At 41.7% G+C, this 24,784-nt stretch overlaps 1 protein-coding gene across 1 annotated transcript in view; it reads right to left on the bottom strand.

The window, feature by feature from the left end:
* The window catches only part of LOC106583107 (ephrin type-A receptor 8), a 170,070-nt gene extending 164,302 nt beyond the window's left edge, over positions 1 to 5,768 (bottom strand). The window contains exon 1 of the mRNA XM_014166932.2: positions 5,428 to 5,768. Within this exon, the coding sequence (XP_014022407.1) occupies positions 5,428 to 5,524 (97 nt within the window). The 5' untranslated portion in view covers positions 5,525 to 5,768. The remainder of the gene's footprint in view (positions 1 to 5,427) is intronic.
* Between the last annotated feature and the right edge of the window lie 19,016 nt (positions 5,769 to 24,784).

Here is a 24,784-nt window from a genome sequence, read left to right as displayed (position 1 = left end):
TATTCTGAGTAGATAGCCCGGCCATCACAGGCTAGCTATTTTGACACCCACCAAGTTTGGTACTCACCAAACTCAGATTTATTATAAGAAAAATTGGATTACCTTTGCTGTTCTTCGTCAGAATGCACTCCCAGGACTTCTACTTCAACAACAAATGTTGGTTTGGTTTCAAATAATCCATAGTTATATCCAAATAGCAGCGTTTTGTTCGTGCGTTCAAGACACTATCCGAAGGGTAACGAAGGGTGACGTATCGTGACAAAACATTTCAAAATATTTCATTACCGTACTTCGAAGCATGTCAAACGCTGTTTAAAATCAATTTTTATACGATTTTTCTCGTAAAATAACGATAATATTCCAACCGGAAGACGTCGTTTTCATTCAAAGACTGAAAATGTAAAATAGACTCTTCACGTGCAAGCGCGCACCCGTCTCATTGTTCTCAGATCGACCACTATCCAAATGCGCTACTGTTTTTCAGGCAGGGGCTGCAGAGTCATCATTCAACGTTCTGGCGCCTTCTGAGAGCCTATGGGATCCTTAGAAAGTGTCACGTTACAGCAGAGATCCTCTGTTTTCAATAAAGAGGCTAAAGAAGGCCAAGAAATGGTCAAAGAGGGCGCTTCCTGTTTGGAATCTTCTCAGGTTTTGACCTGCCATATGAGTTCTGTTATACTCACAGACACCATTCAAACAGTTTTAGAAACTTTAGGGTGTTTTCAATCCAAATCAAACAATTATATGCATATTCTAGTTTCTGGGCAGGAGTAATAAACAGATTAAATCGGGTACGTTTTTTATCCGGCGGTGAAAATACTGCCCCCTATCCATAACAGGTTAATAACAGACTTGTATGTCGTCTGTAAATATGAATACAATTGTTAAATTATGAGCCTGGTTGGTTTAGCCACTAATAAATGCAGGAACCTTCCAGCTAGCCATGATTGGCTGAGATAATGAGTGGGCTAGAGATGAGTTAGTATTGGTCTGCCATGTAGCATGCTTCTTTCGATAACATGAGCTGCTCAGTATGTGTGGACAATCCTTTCTATCGCAGCTTATTTTGAAAGATATCATGCTACCGCTCTCAACATTGCTGCCCTTAACCTTTTGGGGCTATTGGGACGCTAGCGTGCCACCCGTGGTGCACCCTATCAACAGCAGGTGCATTTCAAGAGCGGCAAATTTGAAACCAAATAAATGTCAAAATTCAAATTTTTTAAACATACAACTATCTTACACCCTTTGAAAGATAAACATCTCCTTAATCTAACCACGTTGTCCGATTTCAAAAAGGTTTTACGGCGAAAGCATAAAGTTAGATTATGTTAGGAGAGTACATTGACAATAGCTGTGTGTAATGTTTTGTCAATTCAAAGACAGGCGTCACCAAAACCATAAAAACAGCTAAAATGATGCACTAACCTTTGACAATCTCCATCAGATGACACTCCTAGGACATTATGTTAGACAATGCGTGCATTTTTAGTTCTATCAAGTTCATATTTATATCCAAAAACAGCGTTTTACTATGGTGTTGATGTTCAGGAAATCGTTTCCCTTCAATAACCGGCAGTCAAGTCAGCACCACAAATTAAATAATTAAAATTAGAAAACATTGGTAAAATATTATATTGTCGTTTAAAGAATTATAGATTTACATCTCTTGAACGCAATCGACTTGCCAGATTTAAAAATAACCTTACTGGGAAATCACACTTTGCAATAATCTGAGCACTGCGCCCAGAAAAATACGCTTTGCGATACAGACTGACCGCCATGTTGGAGAGATCTAAAATCGAAAATACTATGTAAATAATCCATTACCTTTGATTCTCTTCATCAGATGTCACTTCCAGGAATCCCAGGTCCATAACGAATGTAGTTTTGTTCAAAAAAGCTCATCATTTATGTCCAAAAAGCTCCTTGTTGTTAGCACATGATCTAAGCCCACCGGACTTCACTTCATGAACGAGGGGAAAAAATATATTTACGTTCGTTCAAACATGTCAAACGTTGTATAGCATAAATCATTAGTGCCTTTTTTAACCAGAACATGAATAATATTCAAGGTGGACGAATGCATTCTCTTTTAAAACGTATTGGAACGAGGGTACCCAACATGACCTCGCGCGCCAGAGTCTAATCGGCCATCACCGTTCCAAGGCTCTTGTTCGGTCAGATCTCACAGTAGAAGACTCAAAACACTTTGTAAAGGCTGGTGACATCTAGTGGAAGCAACCAAAACATTAATCAGCCCCTGTGTGTTTCAATGGCATAGGCTTAAAGGTAATTCAACACATCAGGTATCCACTTCCTGTCAGAATCTGTCTCAGGGTTTTGCCTGCCAAATGAGTTCTGTTATACTCACAGACACCATTCAAACAGTTTTAGAATCTTTAGGGTGTTTTCTATCCATATATAATAAGTATATGCATATTCTAGTTACTGGGTAGGATTAGTAACCAGATTAAATCGGGTACGTTTTTTTATCCAGCCGTGAAAATACTGCCCCCTAGCCCCAACAGGTTAAGATAATAGCACTATCGACAAAGATCCATGGGAAAAAGTTGTGATGGACTACTTGCTGTAGGACACGGAAGAAGTTAGAGTTGGGATTATGGTTCATTGTTTAGCTAGCTAGCTACATGTCTAAACAAAAGAATCCACTATGCAAGTAACCATATCACTGTACCGTTTACACCTTCTGTATCCTATGCATGTGACAAATAAACATTGATTGTATCTGATATAGTGTGTGTTTACCAGAGACAGTAATGTGAAGAACAACATGACCTGCACCAAAGAAAGATTAGGATATAGGCAAAGAACTTGTTAAAGTGTATTTTTACTGCTACTTTCTACTACTACTTTTGGTATTTTTACTGCTACTTTCTACTACAACCAAATCTTTGGTTGTTTACTACACTGTGAATCCTGAAAAAGATGGGTGGGGCTAAGGCTTAAGAGGGTGTGAACGATGCTGAATGGGTGTAGACAAAGAAGAGCTCTCCAGTAGGTGTACCAAAATATTCACGGGCCATTTTCTCAAATGTGGGGTTACAAGTTTGTCACAATTTGCCACAAAAGTGGAGCCACAATTATAGTGGTGAGTTGTATCTCCAGTGGTGTCCATGTCCCACCAGTCACTGGTACAGAAATAGTTGAGGAACACTGTACTGTACTGCCTCTGTTATGTGTCAGCACTACTGCCTGTGTATGAATAGGGTGTGTAAGGTCAGGGTGTAGGCTATGTGATGAGAGAGTGAGTTGGCGGCACACGCAGTGATGTGGGCTGGTGTGGATACAGCACCAGGGCCAAATTCTTGTCCCAGTTAAGGTTTGCAATAGGGTTAAAAAAATCTAGCTCCTATCACTGGGATTGAACACTTGACCCTTGGAGTTTACACCAAGGCTGACTCTGCTCTGTCACCCCAGTCCACAACAACCTTGCAAAACCCAAGCCTACTTGATGGTAATAGCACTCACTGTTGCCCCTAGTGGCCAGTTTTGAAGGCATCTCTCGATGTCCTGGGTACCTGGACAAATGTTGGATTTCGAAGTGGATCTTGAGTGACCTGGCTGGTGTGTGAGTGAGCATGCCTTTGCACTGTAGCAGCCACTAGCGTGAGTGGGTCAGGGGGTTGCGTGATCAGCAGTGGTGAGACTTCAGACTAGATCACACAAGCTGCATCACCAACTGAAAGCAGGAACTTGAAACTAGCTGGAACGATTAGTTGTAGTAGTCTAAACTGTATGGTCTCATTTTAGTGGAGGAACGTAGAACTACAGATGTAGGATGTTCATTTTAAATATGAATTATTATGTGGATTAGAATTAATGGAAATATTTTATGACGGTTGAAATATTTTTTTGTAAGGGAAAATAATGTCTGAAATCTAAAAGTGGAAATTACAGTACAAATACGATACAAGTTTCAAAGCTTCAAGTTTCAAGTTCTCCCGCAACAGGGTGACCAAATTAAGATCCTACATCTGTTTACACATTTGTCTCTTATGTTTTTGTAATCATTGCTAGCTTCTAGAGAGGGATATGAATGGAAAGAGTGAGGAGGAAAAAGATGGCCCTGAAACATTCATCCGTTGTCTCACCCTCGTTACAGCCTATCACTGAACTCCTCTCTCCCTCTCTCTCCTTTCTTCACTGTGCTAAACTGAGGATAAACTGCCATCCTCGCTTTTCCCCATCATCCCTCTGTCCTGTGTGCTTACTTCTCTCTTTTCTGTGATAAATAATGAGATCTCTCCCCCTCCCTTTCCTCTCTCTTTCCATCACTCTTTCGTGGGTGTGACAGTCACGCCAAGGCTGACTCTGCTCTGAGTCTCAGGACCCATGACAAGGACAGAGACCCATCATGTCACACACACACGGACGACCGCACGCAAACACGCACACACACCCAGATATACACACACACTGGGTCAAATGGGCACGCTCACACCCATGCACACAAACAACCCAGAGGATGAGTGACACGAGCTTAACAAGTGAAAACAAATGGATGCTGTCACGAGATCGTAGGACGGAGGACAGGAAGAAGGACATAAACAAACCCTAATATTTCTCACAGGGTTATGGATGGTATTGTTTTGCCTAGCATCTGTTGTTGTCTAGGGGCCCCTCAGAAACACAGTGATTCATCTCTCAGTTGTATCATGAACACAAGACTGTCTGAAAAACAACACCAAGAAAGATCCCACTCACAGGATTTGACCATCAGCATGGTCTATTCTACAGAGGACTCATAGGGAAATACTACTGTGGATTTGAGGCATGATTATTGTCACTGCATGTTGTCCCTGTGTCATTTTGTCACTGAACACATCAATCAACTTCTCTGTAATCTTCTAACCCTGGCCTACTGCCCACCGCTGACTGGTTTACAGGCTTTTTCCAAGATAACACTTTGTTAAGGAAATACTGTATTTAGATGGCATGCGACAGAGACACACATATCCAATCTCTCTCATGCAGATACACACTCATATACTAGCTCATGCATATCCAAGCAACTTGAAAATCTCAGCATGTGCGCAAACACCCACATAGGCTCACATCAGCATACACACAGAGAGCATCCCCGTAAGGTCTTGCCTATGACTCACATCACCTTGCCAGGATAAACATTCTAACAGATAGGAAGTTCAGATAGGGTTTGATGGCATGGGTGTATGTATGTATGTATGTATGTACGTATGTACGTATATATGTGCATCGTAATTCAGCTGAGCTCCACACATGATAAATGAATGCTGGCTGAAGGCATGAGACACAAATAATTCACACCTGTCCACGTGAATATAAGTGTGAGTGCCAGTGTGTATTCCCCTGCTGTCAGTTTCATACCTTCACACACATACATGTGCACACAGACACACACACAGACTCAAACTCCTGCCTTACCTTCATTGTTGTCGTTATTGTTGTTTCCGGCGGTGCCCAGTGTCTGTAGTGATATAGTCCATAGAAACAGTGCTATGAGCCCTGGGTCTGAAGACATTGTGCTTACACACACACTCACACACACACACACACACACTACCGATCTCCCTCTCTCTTCCTCTCTCTCACTCCCTCGCTCTTACTCTCCCTCAGACTCTTGCTGCCTCTCTCTGTGTCCCAGTGTTGAAGCGGAGCCCGAGCCAGCGCTGAGAGTGTGTGTGTGAGTGAGTGAGAGAGAGTGTGTCTGAGGGGCTGAGGGCTGGGATAGAGTTAGAGACTGCCTCTGTGCCTCTCAGCCTCTCTGTCTGCTCTCACACATACATACACACTCAGGGGAGGGACCAGACTGTCACTCCAACTCTCAGTAACCAATTAGAGGGCAGGATTCTGAAGGTCCACTAACCAAATACTCTCACGATACCTCACCTTTACCTATCCTACCTTAGAGACTCTCTCTCAATCTCTAACGTGTTCTCTCGCTCTCTCTCTGATGCTCTCGCTCTCTTTCTTTTTCTCTCACTCCTGCATGCACTTTCGACTGTCCTCTGCCTCTCTCTCGCTCTTTCACTCTCTACATCTCGATCTCTCCTCTTTTACTCTCCCTCCCAACTCTGTTGACTCCCTCTCTGCCTCGCTTGCTGTCTTACTCCTCTTTCCCTCACTCACTCACTCACTCTCTCAACTCCACCTCTCCCCCCTCTGTCTTTTTTGTACTCTTCTACAAATTCTTTAAGAAACACTTGTAACTAATTATCATAATATTTTCTGTCCTTTTTACATACAAATGTCCCAGTCTTGTGTCTGTTCTTGGATATCAAGACAACTCCACAACATAGAACATATTCCACCAGCTTTTCTTCTTTTAGAAAAAGGTTCCCTATTGATATTAACGGAAATCACAATTCAATGTATTTCTTTCAACACTGTTTAGATTGAGACAGTGGAATATAGGAGAATGCTCAACTGAAGGTCATCAATAATTAGAGGTGTGTGTGCGTCCATGTGTGTGTGTGTGTGTGTGTGTGTGTGTGTGTGTGTGTGTGTGTGTGTGTGTGTGTGTGTGTGTGTGTGTGTGTGTGTGTAAGCTTTTTGTTGCTCCAAACAGCCAAATCCTAAATGTTCCCTGCGGCGAATTTCTGATTCAGAGAGTCAGACGTCCTGGTGGGAGTGTGTGAGTGTGGGAGTGTTAGATTCAAGGACAATGATCAGATATTGATCCTTCTGACAAAGGGAAACTTCACTTGGCAATGACATTATTACTGAAGGATGTGTGCGTGCGTGCGCATACGGGCCTGCGTGTGAATCAAGGACAATTATCATCTATGGATCCTACTGATGCAGAGAAACTTGGCATCAAACTGCAGCTTGTCTGATTGCAGAAGCTAAAGGCTGACTGGATCAAGGGTTTGGCTGTCTTCCCATCAATCACAGCACAGTTTTTTGAGGACACTGCTCTTGGTGAAAGCAATGTAGTCTCTCTGTTTTAACCCCCACTATCAAAAGGTCACCAACTGTGTTTGTGTGTGGTCGTGCTTAACTATTCATGTGGGGTTAGGATTTTGGGTTAAGGTTGGGTTAGGGTTAGGGTAAGAGTATGGGTTAGGATTAGCTTCAGGGTTAGAGGTTAGGGAAAATAGAATTTGGAATGGGACTGAATTGTGTGCCCCCACAAGGTTAGCTGTAGAAGACTGTGTGTGTGTGTGTGTGTGTGTGTGTGTGTGTGTGTGTGTGTGTGTGTGTGTGTGTGTGTGTGTGTGTGTGTGTGTGTGTGTGTGTGTGTGTGTGTGTGTGTGTGTGTATGCAGCTGGCCTTGTGAACAGGGAGACTGAGTGAAGGATGGAGGGATGGAGAGAGGGAGGGATGGAGGAGATGAGCGTCATGGCCAAATGCTGGCAATGGTGAGCCTGCCAAACCCTTCCCCAGGCAAAGGGACACGGGGGGGGGTACAATGGTTCCCCCTCATCATGTTTAGTGTGCCTCGTGCCTACGTGCAGCGTCTTAATACAGGAGGGGAAGACACTTACAAATATAAACACACACACACAGCAAGGATGGCAGGTAGCCTAGCAGTTAGAGCATTGGGCCAGTACCCGAAAAGTCGCTAATTCTATTCCCTGAGATGATAAGGTGAAAAATCTGTTGATGTGCCCTTGAGCGAGGCACTTAACCTTAATTGGTCCAGGGTTATCGTTGATAATGACCCGGCTCTCAGGGGGAGTTGGGATATGCAGGCTACAACTCAAGGAAGACAGCTCCCCTGGAGGATGAACTCATCTCACCCTGGAGGAGAACTCATCTCACCTGGAGGATGAACTCATCTCACCCTGGAGGATGAACTCATCTCACCCTGGAGGATGAACTCATCTCACCCTGGAGGATGAACTCATCTCACCCTGGAGGATGAACTCATCTCACCCTGGAGGATGAACTCATCTCACCCTGGAGGATGAACTCATCTCACCCTGGAGGATGAACTCATCTCACCCTGGAGGATGAACTCATCTCAACCTGGAGGAGAACTCATCTCAGCCTCTTTTCATCTCATCTATACCTCTTCTTCATTTCACCTCAATTTCAGTCTCACCAAATTTAGATTTTCTAACATAATGCTTACTGTATTCACTGTATCAATAAGCTTAAATCATTGTTGCTTGAAACAAGAAATGTGCCATTTTCAGACCACACAGTCAGTGTATTTTGACTGTTTCTATTTGTTTTTAGGGATGATGTGAGACGTACAAAGATATTACTTAAGGAAACACAAGGGCTATTCTTAGTACTCCATCCAATATATGGCTGTTGCAGTGACCATTTTACCACAACACTGGCAGTCATCAGTCATTCCACGTGACCGTTGAGTCTGGGTAATCTCCTCTTATGCATTCAGGGCATGCTTTGGTAGTATCCAACTCGCTAATGGCCTGGTACTCAGGGCTCTATTGTCCTTCTAACCACTCTGACATCAAAGCAATCGAAAATCACATCAAACTTTTATTATCAAAACAGTATTGTGCTTTTAAAACTCACCTCACTGTGATGGATCAATTTTAAGGTAGAGGTTCAACAACAGGTTGAAACTGAGTGCTTCAGAGCGAAACACAATGAAATGGGCAGGGCTTTTTAAGGTGATGATTCATTCTTAACAACCATACACTTATTAAAGCTTATACATAGGCATAGGCCTATATATGAGCCCAAGCCTGAAAAAAAAACTGAATTAAAATAATGATTGTGCCATTCCGCATACAATACATATCCTACCGCATATTACGCACTGCAGAAAAACATTTTAAAAGAAAGTGATTGAACTGGCCTGTATTCCAAAATTCAACAAATTCTAGTAATCACTTTTGAGTGTGGACTGTATTATTATGCATACTAGATGAACGGGTTACCTGATGCTACACTCCAAACGTTCTATCCATGAGTCTTAGAGGGAATGTATAGGCCTAGGCTATGTTGTCGGTTGATTGATTGTGCAGAGTGGCTGACAGAGTAATCCTACAATTATTGTGAATTTGTATTTGATTTTGAATAGCAAAGTAAAGGGAATGTTTATAATTTCATAATTAATAGGATGACACATTAAGCTATCTTTAGCTACAGAATATCTCGCCACTGTGCATTTCCATCTCCTCATCTCCTCACTTTCTCAAGCAGAGAGAAGAGCTGTCAACAGTTTAATTAAATATGTTTTGTTGTGAAAACATGTTACTTTTGATGTTCCCGAAAAGATTTCACATGGTTTCCAAAATGAAGCACTTGGTAGCTGCCGAGACAGGGTTGTGAAGCCCATGACATACAGAGTTGGGACGGAATATCACCCGTAGCGCAGCGAGAGGCTTCATGATCCTCCAGCAGTGGTTGGTGCCTGGAGTGAAATAACCAGAGTAGCCTACCAAAAGGAATAAGCGGGAAAGCTGCTTCCATTCCCTATACGTGTGCATAGGCGGATGACATGTCTTTTTTCCCCTGCCCCTGTTCCTACCCATTTAATAAATTGGCCAAAACTAATTCAACATGTTAGTAAGACATTGTTACATTGAGAATAGTCTAATGGGTGATACTATGATCACTTGATGAGAGAACAGCTGTGCTGCCTGAGGCAAGGAACAGAGCGCAAGCTTTTTTTGCAACTTTTTCAAATCATCAGTAGCCTATAGTCACACCCTGCAGCCCATATACTGTATGTTTTGATTTCTAAGACATTCTAAGGTTTGTATCATTAACTAATAAAGTTGCTAAATAACTAAATATAGCGTAGCCTGTAGGACCTGTTTCCAATTCTACATTTTATGCTGAACATAGTTTTCATCAGCACACTCGCTCTGGAAAAAAATATAATTTCTGTGTTATTCAGTTCAGTTCAATTATATTCATCTTACTATAAAATCATAGAATTTAAAATAATGGCACAGGACTTATAAGCATGTCTTGTCTGCTAAATGAACAAGCCTACAGACTATGGATAACATAATTGGCCAACTCATATTCTGTTAATCTGAAATACATTTTCTTCATATCATAATGTTTCTTTAGACCTACCTACATTAAATAATGGATTTATTGTGATGGTGTAAATTACAAGGATTTATTAGACTTGTTAAAATGTAGATGTCCCAAAGGCATGCATCAGCAGCTTGTACGTATGGAGGCCTGGAGACAGGGGCGGAAATCCCGGGGGGGACGGGGGGGACACGACCCCCCCATCCTGGGAAAAATATGATTTGTCCCCCCCAATATATCACTGAAACATAACTATGTAATTTAAATAATATTAATAATACGCAATGAAAGCGATTGTGCTGATTATAGACACTTAATAGCGCGTTTTTAAGTTTCAAAAGATTGCGACCCCCCCACCCTTTGCCTCACAATGGTTTGATCCACTGCCAGTTCCTTAGTTGGCAAGGTAACAGAGGGGTGTTATCCACTGTCTGAAAGGCACTCAATCGCGCACACACACTAGCTGAATATGCAGAGCTAGCGGGCAAATATTAACTATTAAGCTAGCTAGTAATTATTCCATTTATGTGGCCTCGTCAAAGATGGAATCTTTGCTATCGTCAATTTATTCCAAGATCAGCATGCAGATGATGTAAGTTAGTGCTTCAAAGTCCCTGTGATAAGGTTAGCGATAAAATGAAGTCCAAACTGAACAGAACTACACTCTCTTCTACCATTGTCTTAAATATATTTAATGGTCTCGTTGCAAAAGCTAAATTGTCGCAAGGGAACTTTTATTTATTTATTTTATTTCACCTTTATTTAACCCGGGTAGCAAAGATTATAGCAAACACCATTGAAACGGAATTGGTGCTCGCTAGCTTTGCAAATTCAGCTATTGTTGGAAGCCAGCCAATATGAAACAAACTATTAAAATTACAAAAGGTTGCAGCATATGTTGTGTAAATGGTGAACTCATACAGCTGTCAACTCTTGTCATTTTAATCCGTTTCACATTTGCTAGCTACCTTTTAGATCGAAGCCCAAATAGAATAATAAAAGATAAGATGATAGAAGCCCATCTCCTACTGTAAATAACCTACACACTGTGTGTGTGTGTAGCCAGCCAGCCAGGTAGAAAAATGGCAGAAAAATAGACAGACAGAGTATTTTTCAGTACACCAAAACGCAAAGTAAGAACCCTAGTAGCCTAATATCTCAAAGACTAGTTGATAAAATGTTCATAAGAAATAAATGAAATTCTAATGGAAATGTTTCACAATGATGTCATTAGGCAGAGCAGGCAACCGATGGCACACAGACAGCAGAGTTGTGGACAGATATGCAGGGACAGACTGGCAGAGACAGGGAGTCTCAGGTAAGTTTGTTGAGTCTTTGTTTGGCAACATTATGAAAGGTTCTCAATGTTTTTTACTTGTAAAATAGGAACATAATTGGAAAATGCCATGGATACCCCCACAATCAGCTTAAACTGGTGACTGAACTAAGATTTGACCTCTTGGGGCTATGTGGGACGCTAGCGTGCCACCCGTGGTGCACCCTATCAACAGCAGGTGCATTTCAAGAGCGGCAAATTTGAAACCAAATAAATGTCAAAATTCAAATTTTTCAAACATACAACTATCTTACACCCTTTGAAAGATAAACATCTCCTTAATCTAACCACGTTGTCCGATTTCAAAAAGGTTTTACGGCGAAAGCATAAAGTTAGATTATGTTAGGAGAGTACATTGACAATAGCTGTGTGTAATGTTTTGTCAATTCAAAGACAGGCGTCACCAAAACCATAAAACCAGCTAAAATGATGCACTAACCTTTTACAATCTCCATCAGATGACACTCCTAGGACATTATGTTAGACAATGCATGCATTTTTAGTTCTATCAAGTTCATATTTATATCCAAAAACAGCGTTTTACTATGGCGTTGATGTTCAGGAAATCATTTCCCTTCAATAATCGGCAGTCAAGTCAGCACCACAAATTAAATAATTAAAATTAGAAAACATTGGTAAAATATTATATTGTCATTTAAAGAATTATAGATTTACATCTCTTGAACGCAATCGACTTGCCAGATTTAAAAATAACCTTACTGGGAAATCACACTTTGCAATAATCTGAGCACTGCGCCCAGAAAAATACGCTTTGCGATACAGACAAACGGCCATGTTGGAGAGATCTAAAATCGAAAATACTATGTAAATAATCCATTACCTTTGATTCTCTTCATCAGATGTCACTTCCAGGAATCCCAGGTCCATAACGAATGTAGTTTTGTTCAAAAAAGCTCATCATTTATGTCCAAAAAGCTCCGTGTTGTTAGCACATGATCTAAGCCCGCCGGACTTCACTTCATGAACGAGGGGAAAAAATATATTTACGTTCGTTCAAACATGTCAAACGTTGTATAGCATAAATCATTAGTGCCTTTTTAACCAGAACATGAATAATATTCAAGGTGGACGAATGCATTCTCTTTTAAAACGTTTTGGAACGAGGGTACCCAACATGACCTCGCGCCAGAGTCTAATCGGCCATCACCGTTCCAAGGCTCTTGTTCGGTCAGATCTCATAGTAGAAGATTCAAAACACTTTGTAAAGGCTGGTGACATCTAGTGGAAGCAATAGGAAGTGCCAAAACATTAATCAGCCCCTGTGTGTTTCAATGGCATTGGCTTAAAGGTAATTCAACACATCAGGTATCCACTTCCTGTCAGAAAATGTCTCAGGGTTTTGCCTGCCAAATGAGTTCTGTTATACTCACAGACACCATTCAAACAGTTTTAGAAACTTTAGGGTGTTTTCTATCCATATATAATAAGTATATGCATATTCTAGTTACTGGGTAGGATTAGTAACCAGATTAATTCGGGTACGTTTTTTTATCCAGCCGTGAAAATACTGCCCCCTAGCCCCAAAAGGTTAAAGGCAATGGTATTGCTGTTGTGATTAGTTGTGTAGTTTTGGGTACCGGTAGTTAGGAGTACGGCAAACACCTTATTTCTTTGGTTCCTCAATATACATTTACCATATTACAATGTAGGCTATGTGTTACAGCACTACTTTTGGTGTCCACCTCAGGAATTGCTCTTGAGAAAAGGAATTGCTCTGTCAGGAGGAATGGGTCAAAATTCACCCAACTTATTGTGGGAAGCTTGTGGAAGGCTACCCAAAACGTTTGACCCAAGTTAAACAATTTAAAGGCAATGCTACCAAATACTAATTGAGTGTATGTAAACTTCTGACCCACTGGGAATGTAATAAAAGAAATAAAGGCTGAAATAAATCATTCTCTCTACTATTATTCTGACATTTCACATTCTTAAAATAAAGTGGTGATCCTAACTGACCTAAAATAGGGAATTTTTACTAGGATTAAATGTCAGGAATTGTGAAAAACGGAGTTTAAATGTATTTGGCTAAGGTGTATGTAAACTTCCAACTTCAACTCTATCAAACACATTCCTTTCCGCTCCTTTCCTTCTCCCCCTACTCCGGTCCCATTGATCTCCCCATCTTCCTACCTCTCTTCCCCCCTCTCCTCCGCCTCTCCCCTGTAATCTCAGCAGGAGTCATTCTAAACTACTTTTTCTATTGTCCCTCTCTCCTCTGCTGCTTTCTTAAATACTGGGTCAGTGACACACTTATCAGGTAGCTGCAGCTTAAACATAGTGCTGGGCCAGAGGTGTGATGTACTACACGACAAGTGACACACTCTTAGAGATACTCACACACTATGAGAAACACTCTCAGCGACAGAGACACCATGAGATGTACACTGTTAGTGACACACACTGTACAAGGAAAGTACACAGCAAATTATTCAGTGTTAAATCAACACTGAGAGCGTTAAATTTAATGCTGTTCCAGTGTCTATACGAGTCCACACTTTTCAGTGTTAAATTAACACACTGTTAAGTGTAAAGCCTTATTTGCATATTTCCCAGGTTGCCTTGCCTTTCGAGTGAATTGTAGAGTTACCACACATGGCTGTATTTGTAAGTGACAGACAAATCCCAGCAAACCAACACTGGTTTTATGAAAGTTTGCAGAACATTTGTTAGGTTGCGGAAAATGTTATCATAACACGAAAACTGTCCAGTTGTGCTGATGATTATGCAATGTTTGTACAAAACATTCACCTAATGTTGCAAGAACATTCCCAGAACTTTGCTCTCACATTTCGTTGTGGCAGAATGTTCTAAAAACATTACTGGTACATTGTGTTTTATCATTACCTGGAAACCTAATGAGAATATTTGGGGAATGTTCTGTGGTAGTTGTTACAGATGTTATGCAAAACATTTTAGTGAATGTTAGGAGAACATTCAAAGGACATTTCATTGAAAACATTTTCTGAATAAAAAAAATGTGTTTTCAAAAACCTTATTTAAATGTTGTTGGGATGTTATCATGCTAATGTTAGATACAACTTAATGGGAGTCTTAGCTAATGTTCTGGGAATGTTCCTGTTTTGCTGGGATGGGTTGTTGCATTTATAAATATTCAGTCCTGTGGCTTTCACCAAGTGAGATCATATGTGAATATATTTTCATTAAAAGTAAAGTCTTTAAGACAATACAATACATACAGGTAATTGCCAAAATAAAGGAAACACCAACAAGTGTCTTAATAGTGTGTTGGGCCACCATGAGCAAGAAAAGATTCAATGCACCTTGGCATAGAACCTACAAGTGTCTGGAACTCTATTGGAGGAATGCGACACCATTCTTCCATAATTTGGTGTTTTGATAATGGTGGTGGAAAACGCTGTCTCAGGCGCTTCTCTAAAATCTCCCATAAGGGTATAATTGGGTTGAGATCTGGTGACTGAGATGGCCATGCCATATGTATGGTTTACATCATTTTCATGCTCATCAAACCATTCAGTGACAATCCGTGCCCTGTCGATGGGGGCATTGTCATCCTATTGGGGCATAGCCATTTTAGCCAAAATATTGGCCAAAATAATGGCCTGCCCAGCATTTTTATACATGACCCTAAGCATGATAGTATGTTAATTGCTTAAATAACTCAGGAACCTCACCTGTGTGGAAGCACCTGCTTTCAATAAACTTTGTATCCCTCATTTACTCAAGTGTTTCCATTATTTTTGCAGTTTCCTGTATTTCGAGTACGCAGCAGCATACGCAATAGCATATCTACCTCCTAAGGCAGCTGTATAAATACTCTCCAAATAATACCGCTGCACCATTGAGAGCATCCTGACTGGTTGCATCATGGCCAGGTATGAGAATTGCTCCGCCACGGCTGCAAGGCCCTCCAGCGGGGGGTGAAGACGGCCCAGTACATCACTGGGACCGTGCTCCTACCCATCCAGGACATCTACTTAAAACGGTGCCTGAGGAAGGCATGCAGCATCATCAAGGACCCCACACACCCCAGCCACGAGCTGTTCTCTCATTTACCATCAGGCAGACAGTATTGGAGCATGAGGGCTGATACCAACAGGCTCAGAGACAGTTTTTATCTGCAAATCATCAGACTGCTGTATACTTGAACTGGACTGACCTGCTCTGATTTGCCACATTTTAGCACACATGCACACAATTACACACACAGACACACACACACACACACACACACACACACACACACACACACACACACACACACACACACACACACACACACACACACACACACACACACACACACACACACACACACACACGCTATACACACATCACAACTGCTGCTACCAGACTCTAACTTACTGCTCAGTTTATACACTGCCCATTCCCAAATATACACTACTGGTAAAAGGTTTTAGAAGACCTACTCATTCAAGGGTTTTTATTTATTTTGACTATTTTCTACATTGTAGAATAATAGTGAAGACATCAAAACTATGAAGTAACACATATGTAATCATGTTGTAACCAAAAAAGTGTTAAACAAATCAGAATATACAGTGGGGGGAAAAGTATTTGATCCCCAGCTGATTTTGTACGTTTGCCCACTTACAAAGAAATGATCAGTCTATAATTTTAATGGTAGGTTTATTTGAACAGTGAGAGACAGAATAACAACAAAAAAATCCAGATAAACGCATGTCAAAAATGTTATAAATTGATTTCTTTGTCAGTGGGCAAACGTACAAAATCAGCAGGGGATCAAATACTTTTTTCCTCCACTGTATTTTATATTTGAGATTCTTCAAATAGCCACCCTTTGCCTTCATGACAGCTTTGCACACTCTTGGCATTCTCTCAACCAGATCGTGAGGTAATCACCTGGAATGCATTTCAATTGACAGGTGTGCCTTGTTAAAAGTTAATTTGTGGAATTTCTTTCCTTCTAATGCATTTGAGCCAATCAGTTGTGTTGTGACAAGGTAGGAGGGGTATACAGAAGTTAGCCCTATTGGTAAAAGACCAAGTCCATATATTTTTACAGGTCAAATAAACAAAGAGAAATGACAGTCCATCATTACTTTAAGACATGAAGGTCAGTCAATATGGAACATTTCAAGAACTATGAAAGTTTCTTAAAGTGCCGTTTCAAAAACCATCAAGCACTATGTTGAAACTGGCTCTTATGAAGACCGCCACAGGAATGGAAGACCAAGAGTTACCTCTGCTGCAGAGGATAACACGTACCCAAACCGGCTGCGCACGTGCGCTATCATGCGCCATCGTGCACAAATTAATTTTGACCCCCCACACCAAACGCAATGACGACACGCAGGTTAAAATATCGAAACAAACTCTGAACCAATTCTATTAATTTGGGGACAGGTCGAAAAGTATTAAACATTTATGGTAATTTAGCTAGCTAGCTTGCTGTTGCAAGCTAATTTGTCCAATTTAGATAGCTTGCTGTTGCTAGCTAATTTGTCCTGGGAAATAAACATTGAGTTGTTATTTTACCTGAAATGCATAAGCTCCTCTACTCCGACAATTAATCCACACATAAGATGGTCAACCGAATGATTTCTAGACATCTCTCCTCCTTCCAGGCTTTTTCTTCTTTGGACTTTATATTGCGATTGGCATCTCATAGCTACCACGACGAGCGACCGAACTCAGCTCATCTTTCAATCACCCACGTGGGTATAACCAATGAGGAGATGGCACGTGGGTATCTGCTTCTATAAACCAATGAGGAGATGGGAGAGGCAGGACTTGCACCGCGATCAGCGTCACAAATAGAACTGACTTCTATTTCAGCCCTTGGCAACGCAGATGCTCATTGGCGCGGGCGAGCAGTGTGGGTGCAATAAGTGAATAACATGTATGTTTAAATTTATTTTGCAACGCGAGCGGTGTGTGAAATATTCATATGTGTAAACATACTGAATTGTAATTGGATGCATTTTACTGTCGTATCATACTGTGCTATGATTGGTTAAGACCACCCAGGTGGAGAGGTCATGGTCAGTTGATCATGGTACGAGACACGTGAACATGCCAGTTATAGCTAGCTAATAAAGGGCTACATTAAGAAATATCCTGTTGTACTGCATTTTATTATTTTGTACAAAGCGTGCAAATCAAGACATGGTGTCAGAGTAAAAGGACTAAAAGATGGATTTTGTTGGAGTTCCATCACCTCGGATGGACTGGGAGTCTACAAACTTACCCGATGCATGGCGTAAGGACAAACAACATGTGGAGCTAATGTTCACGGGTCCTCTGAAGGAAAGAGGAGAAGAGGAAAAGTGCAGCTACCTGCTCCTCTGGATCGGTGAAAAAGTGAGAGACATTTACAACACATGGACACTTACCGAGGCTGAATCAAATGTACTGAAAACATACTACGATTGTTTTGAAGCATATGTTGTGCCGAAGACCAATAGGATCTTTGCTAGGTACAAATTCCATGAGCTAGCACATGGAGCTAGCGAATCATTTGAACAGTTTGTGACTGAGCTGCATCTGCTTGTGAAAGACTGTGATTATGGAAATAAGGATGAGTTGGTCAGGGACCGTATTGTTTTTGGAATACACTCACCGCGAGTGAGAGAGAAAATGTTGAATGTTGGGTCTGAACTAACGCTGGACAAAGCTATCGACATAGCCAGATCTCACGAGCTAGCACAGGTTCAGATAAAAAAACATTTTGGGCGGCAGCACGTGCGCATCACGTGAACAAGCAGTGCCAGTGCCCAGAGAGCGCGCTTCAGAACGGAGAGAGACATAACTCCAAAACAGAGCGACACAGACTTAAAACGTCACAAAACATGTGGATATTGTGGATACAAAGTGCATGGCGAACAGGGAAATTGCCCAGCTAAAGGCAAACAGTGTACTAACTGTGGAAAATGGAATCACTTTGCAAAAGTGTGCAGAGCTTACCATGGAAAAACAGTACATGCAGTGAGTGAAGATGAAATGTTAATCAAAGAGTCAAATGCTGATGAACTGTTTATTGATTCATTGACACAGAAAATCAAATATCAGAGACAGAGCAAGCCTTTGCTGACATTGAGATAGGAACACAAGGCACAGAGCTAAAGTTCAAACTAGACACTGGTGCACAAGTAAACATTATTCCTCTGAATAAGTACCGCAGCTTGACATCTGAGTGCGAGCTACAGCCCGCCACGTGCAGACTGACTGGTTATGGTGGTGAACAGCTCCCAGTAAAAGGCACATGCACTTTCAAATGCAAATACAAGGAAATTGACATGATGTTGGACTTTTACTTTGTTGACACTCGAGCACCTGCAGTGCTAGGTCTTAAAGCATGTTTAGACATGGACCTCATCAAGCTAGTTTTATCAGTGACAGCACCAGTAGAGACAGAAAATGTAATGGAGGAGTTTGCTGATGGTTTTACAGGAATAGGACTATTCCCAAAAGAATGCACCATTCACCTTGACCAAGACGCAACCCCTGTGGTCTACCCACCGAGAAAGATTACCTTTGCTCTCCACGCCCATCTGAAGAAAGAGTTAGAGAGCATGGAGCAATCTGACATAATCACCAAAGTTACAGAACCGACAGATTGGGTAAACTCGTTAGTGGTGGTGGAGATCCAAGAGACTTGAACAAGGCTATCAAACACCCCCATTACCCTTTACCGACGCTAGATGGCATCACACACAAGCTAGCGGGAGCACGCTACTTCAGTGTCATTGACGCCAGATCAGGCTACGGGGCTATCAAGCTCACAAAAGAGTAATCAAAGCTCACAACGTTCAACACACCATTTGGACGCTACAGGTTCTGTCGCCTGCCTTTTGGGATTATCTCAGCCCAAGAATAGTTTAAGCGAAAGATTGACGAAGTGTATGAAGGCCTCTCGACGGCGTTGTGGCAATTGTGGACGACATCCTTGTCTATGGTCGAACCAAAGAGGAACACAACAGAAACCTCCACACGGTGCTGCAAAGGTCCCGCGAGAGAGGAGTCCAGCTCAACCCTGAGAAGAGCACAGTCGGCGCTGCAGAGGTCAGCTACTTCGGACATCTTCTCACAGCAAATGTAATCAAGCCAGATCCACAGAAGATCTCAGCCATAAAAGAAATGGAGCCACCAAATAACCATGCAGAGCTGGAAACAGTGCTTGGCATGGTCAACTACTTAGCCAAGTTTGCACCCAGCCTCTCCAATGCTAATGCACCCCTGCATCAGCTGCTAAAGCAGTCCAGTGAGTTTCTCTGGGACAAGCAACACAACATTGCTTTCCAGGGAGTGAAAGAGAACCAGGACCAATCCTTGCCTAGTACGACCCTGTCATGTCCTGACCAGCAGAGGGAGCAATTGTATTAGTTTTGGTCAGGACGTGGCAGGGTTTCTGTGTGTTAAGTGTTGTGTTGGTGATTGGACTCCCAATTGAAGGCAGGTGTGTTGAGTTGCCTTTGATTGGGAGTCCTATATTGTAGTGTGTATTTTTCTTTGGGGTTGTGGGTAGTTGTTTTTGCACTGCGTTAGTTAGCCTGCAAAACTGTTGCTGTCTTGTTTATTGTTTTTTCCTGTGGATGCCTTACTTGAGTATTAAAAAAACTATGAGTATCCACATTCCCGCTGCGCCTTGGTCCATTCTTGAAGACAGCCCTTACAGACCCCAACAAAGAGCTCAGACTCCAAGTGGACGCTTCGAAGTATGGACTAGGTGCAGTGCTACTGCAAGAAGGAAAGCCCATCGGCTACGCTTCCAAATCTCTCACAGACTGTGAAATCAACTACGCTGAAATCGAAAAGAAGCTCTACACTATTCTGTTCAGATGTAAGCATTTCCATCAGTACGTATATGGACGACAAATCATTGTGGAATCCGACCACAAGCCCCTCGAGTCAATCATGAGGAAACTAGCCACTAGCCGCAGCCCCACTAAGGCTACAGAGAATGATCCTTCAACTACAAAAAATACGACTTCACAATCACTCACCGTCCAGGCAAAGACATCCCTGTCGCAGACACACTCTCCAGGAAGTTTCTTATCTACAAGGACAGCAGCCTCAGTGAAGGCATGGACATGCAAGTGCACACTGTGTACAGCAACTTACCAGTTAGTGACAAAAAACTGAAGGAGATCCGAGCAGAAACAGAAAAGGATTCACAACTCACACAGCTGAGGAAAGTCATACAGGATGGATGGCTTGAGGAGAGGAGAAAATGCCCTCAGAGCATCTCAGAGTTCTGGAACCATTGTGATGAACTATCACAGATCAACGGAATCATTTTCAAAGGAGAGAAAATCATAATTCCTACCAGTCTCAAAAGAAGAGATTTTGACAAAGATCCATGCTGGACACATGGGCATGGAAAAATGCAAACAGAGAGCACGGGACATTTTGTTTTGGCCCGGAATGTGCAAACAAATAGAGGACATTGTTGGTAAATGCACGACCTGTCTTGAACGATGCCCATCAAACACCAAAGAACCAATGTTACCTCACTGTATCCCAGACCAACCCTGGCAGGTTGTGGCAACCGATCTGTTCACCTAGAACAACGAGGACTACATCGTAACAGTGGACTACTACAGCAGATACTTCAAACTCGACAAGCTTCACAGCACCACATCTGCAGCTGTGATACACAAGCTGAAAGCAATCTTTGCAAGGCATGGCATTGTATAGACTTTAATATCTGACAATGGCCCTTGTTACAAATAAAATTAGTTTGAATCCTTCACAAAAGCATGGGATTTCACACGTCACCACAAGCCCACATTACCCTCAAAGTAATGGCCTTGCTGAAAAATCTGTGCAGATTGCTAAATCCCTCATGGACAAAGCAAAAGCAGACAAGAGAGACCCCTACCTCAGTCTCCTTGTATACCGCAACACTCCAGTTGACAACTTCAAATCACCAGCCCAGCTGTTGATGAGCCACAAACTTTGCTCCATCCTTCCCAGCACCAACCTGCAGCTGCAACCTGAGGTCGTCAGCTACAAGGAAATGCATGAAAAACGTGCACAGAGACAACAACAACAAAAGCTATACTACGACAGGTCAGCTAGACCACTGCCACCACTGATCGACGGAGAGTCAGTTAGAATCCAGGAGCATGGCCTCTGGAAGCCAGCAGTCGTCATCCAGCCAGCTGAACGTTCATATCACGTCCGCACCGCAGAAGGAGCGGTGTACCGCTGCAATCGTCGTCACCTACTGAACACAAAAGAACAATACACTGACGAGATTAACTGTTCCTCTGAAAGAGAACGTGATGGACTAAACACACACACAACACAACATACACCATACTTACCTGCAACACCACAAGAACTGTTGACTGACACAGAAGCATGCTCAGCACCATATCACACAAGGTCAGGAAGAGAGGTCACGCCCAGAACTGTCGTAGACTTGTGAAATGTCAAAGGGTGTAGGCGGATCGCTGCCCTAAAAGAGTTCCAGACTGTAAACTTGTTATTGAAAAGTTGACTTGAAATGCATTGGTATTGTATTTGTTTGAAATGTTAAGATGTCATTGCTACAGTGAAAACTGAGATGCTGAGAATCCCTTGTTCTAAAAGTAACAGTATGCTGAATCATTGTTTCAGAGTCTGTCATGTTGATTCAGTTGGTGCAGTTTGCAGTATAAATGGTTACTTACCTTGAGTTCAAACTACAGAGCATGTATTCAAAAGAAACGCTTAGAATATGTAAAACATTTTTATTTTTGTTTTAAAAGAAGGGGGATGTAATATTCATATGTGTAAACATACTGAATTGTAATTGGATGCATTTTACCGTCATACCATACTGCGCTATGATTGGTTAAGACCACTCAGGTGGTGAGGTCATGGTCAGTTGATCATGGTATGAGACACGTGAACATGCCAGTTATAACTAGCTAATAAAGAGCTACATTAAGTTACCAGCCTCAGAAATTGCAACCCAAATAAATGCTTCACAGACTTCAAGTAACAGACACATCTCAACATCAACTGTTCAGATGAGACTGTGTGAATCATGCTTTCATGGTCAAACTGCTGCAGATAAACCACTACTAAAGGGCACCAATAAGAAGAAGAGACTTGCTTGGACCAAGAAGTATGAGCAATGGACATTAGACCGGTGGAAATGTGTCCTTTGGTCTGGAGTCCAAATTGGAGATTTTTGGTTCCAACTGCCGTGTCTTTGTGAGATGCATTGCGGGTGAACGGATGATCTCCGCATGTGTATTTCCCACCGTAAAGCATGGAGAAGGAGGTGTTATGGTGTGGGGGTGCTTTGCTGGTGACACTGTCTGTGATTTTTTTTAGAATTCAAGGCACACTTAACCAGCATGGCTACCGCAGCATTCTGCAGCGATACGCCATCACATCTGGTTTGGACTTAGTGGGACTATCATTTGTTTTTCAACAGGACATTGACCCAACACACCTCCAGGCTGTGTAAGGAGAGTGATGGAGTGCTGCATCAGATGATCTGTTCTCCACAATCACCTTGACCTTAATCAAATTGAGATGGTTTGGGATGAGTCGGACCGCAGAGTGAAGGAAAAGCAGCTGAGCATATGTGGGACCTCCTTCAAGACTGTTGGAAAAGCATTCCAGGTGAAGCTGGTTGAGAGAATGCCAAGCGTGTGCAAAGCTGTCATCAAGGCAAAGGGTGGCTATTTAAAGAATCTCAAATACACTTTTTTACTACATGATTCCATATTTGTTAATTCATAGTTTTGATGTCTTCACTATTATTCTACAATGTAGAAAATAGTAAAAATAAAGAAAAAACCTTCAATGAGTAGGTGTTCTAAAACTTTTGACCGGTAGTGTACGTGTAAATATTCGACTAGAAAGTGTTCCTTCCTGTATTATACTTATGCCAAAATGTTTATTATATTCTACTGAGCCATTTACTTTATGTTCGTATGCTTATGTTTTATTATTGTTGTTGCATTATCGAGAAGGAACCTGCAAGTAAGCCTTTCATTGGACGATGTATACCATACATATCCCGTACATATGACTAATAAAACTTGAAACCAAAACTTTCATTCTTATTTTGAGGGTCTAGTTTTACTCTAATACAGTGGTCTGAAACTCATTGTTTACAGGCCACATCAGAACTGAAAGTCATATTATGTTGGCTTGCAAAATGATGTGTAATTCCTATTGGAATCCAGCCAGAATGTGGATATTCAAAAATGGGAATTTGTATTCACCTGCAACCTGCATTCAGAATGACTGCCAGGGTTGAAAAGAGTAAGATATGAGACTACCTAAAGCATTTAAACTGGAAAAACCATTTCAGTAACGGGTGCAATAAATACAAGTAACAGATTGGATTGGTTTAGACAAATGTATGATATTTATATTTTAGTAGCGTAACATTAATTAATTGATAAATGTTTATTTTTAGTTGGTCGTCATTTATTTGGTTGTCATTTTCTTTATGTTTCACGAAGCTATAGGCCTACGGTGTCACAATGCTGATATTTGGAATGCTAGCTGGAGGCAATAATGTATTTACTTGTTCAGTAATTAAAGTGGGAAATTAAAATATTGCAGATTGTAAAATACATTTTCGATGCAATAGCATACTAATCAGTAACCAATAGATTTTTTTAGAATATAGTCTGCCTTAGCTGTCCTCGTGCTGTCTCACATCTTGGATAGAACGACTGTGCTGCATAAAATCAGGCTATTAATGCCAAGTAAAGTAATCAGTCCACCGTCAAAACAATATCTTACTAGGGATTGTTTCATTATACAGACAATGCAGTCTAGACTACTAGCCTATCTATGTTTATATTACACATTGGAACTCAGATTCCACGCTGTCAGGGCTATCCGTCTCATCACTTGTAGTGTTCACAGAAGGGGGGTCGCTCTCATGAGTACTGCTGGGTCTCTGGCAGTCATCATCTTGGTTTTCTGGGAGAGGAGGAGGAGGAGAAGGACGGTCGGCACTCTCACTAGAGGAACTGTTACTATATTTGAGGGGAGAAAGAAGAGGAGAAACAAGACCACTGTCATTGTCGGGCCCATGTGGTGAGATCTCTGTCAGAACTGGGAGGCTGCTGATGCTAACTGCTGCATGAGTTGGTCTAATAGCTTCCCCCTGCGATGGTGCTTTGTTTGTCGAGGACAAGGCAGTAGCTTTGCTGATGTGGTTATCTTATGTAATTTGACACATCAGATAATGATTTTTTGCAGTGTTTTTGTGCACCATTTGGTCTTGCCTTTTGTTTATCCATATTGAACGATTCACTCACTCTCCATACAATCCGACCTGATTCACCTAACTTTTTTCAACTTGTTAGCCAATTAGGTGATGAGTCCGAGGCGGGCTGGCGCCGGCACCACTGCGAAATAGGCCAATTAGAAGTATGACAACTATATATTGTCTCTCTGAGTCACCTACTACCATGTACTGTAAATTGGACAACACAAACACTTCACTTGCTACATGAGGACTTTAAA

The sequence above is a fragment of the Salmo salar genome, chromosome ssa22, assembly GCF_905237065.1.
Source record: "Salmo salar chromosome ssa22, Ssal_v3.1, whole genome shotgun sequence".
Lineage (NCBI taxonomy): Eukaryota > Metazoa > Chordata > Actinopteri > Salmoniformes > Salmonidae > Salmo > Salmo salar.
The sequence above is the reverse complement of the archived record's forward strand: the minus strand, read 5'-3'. Positions and strand labels throughout refer to the sequence as shown.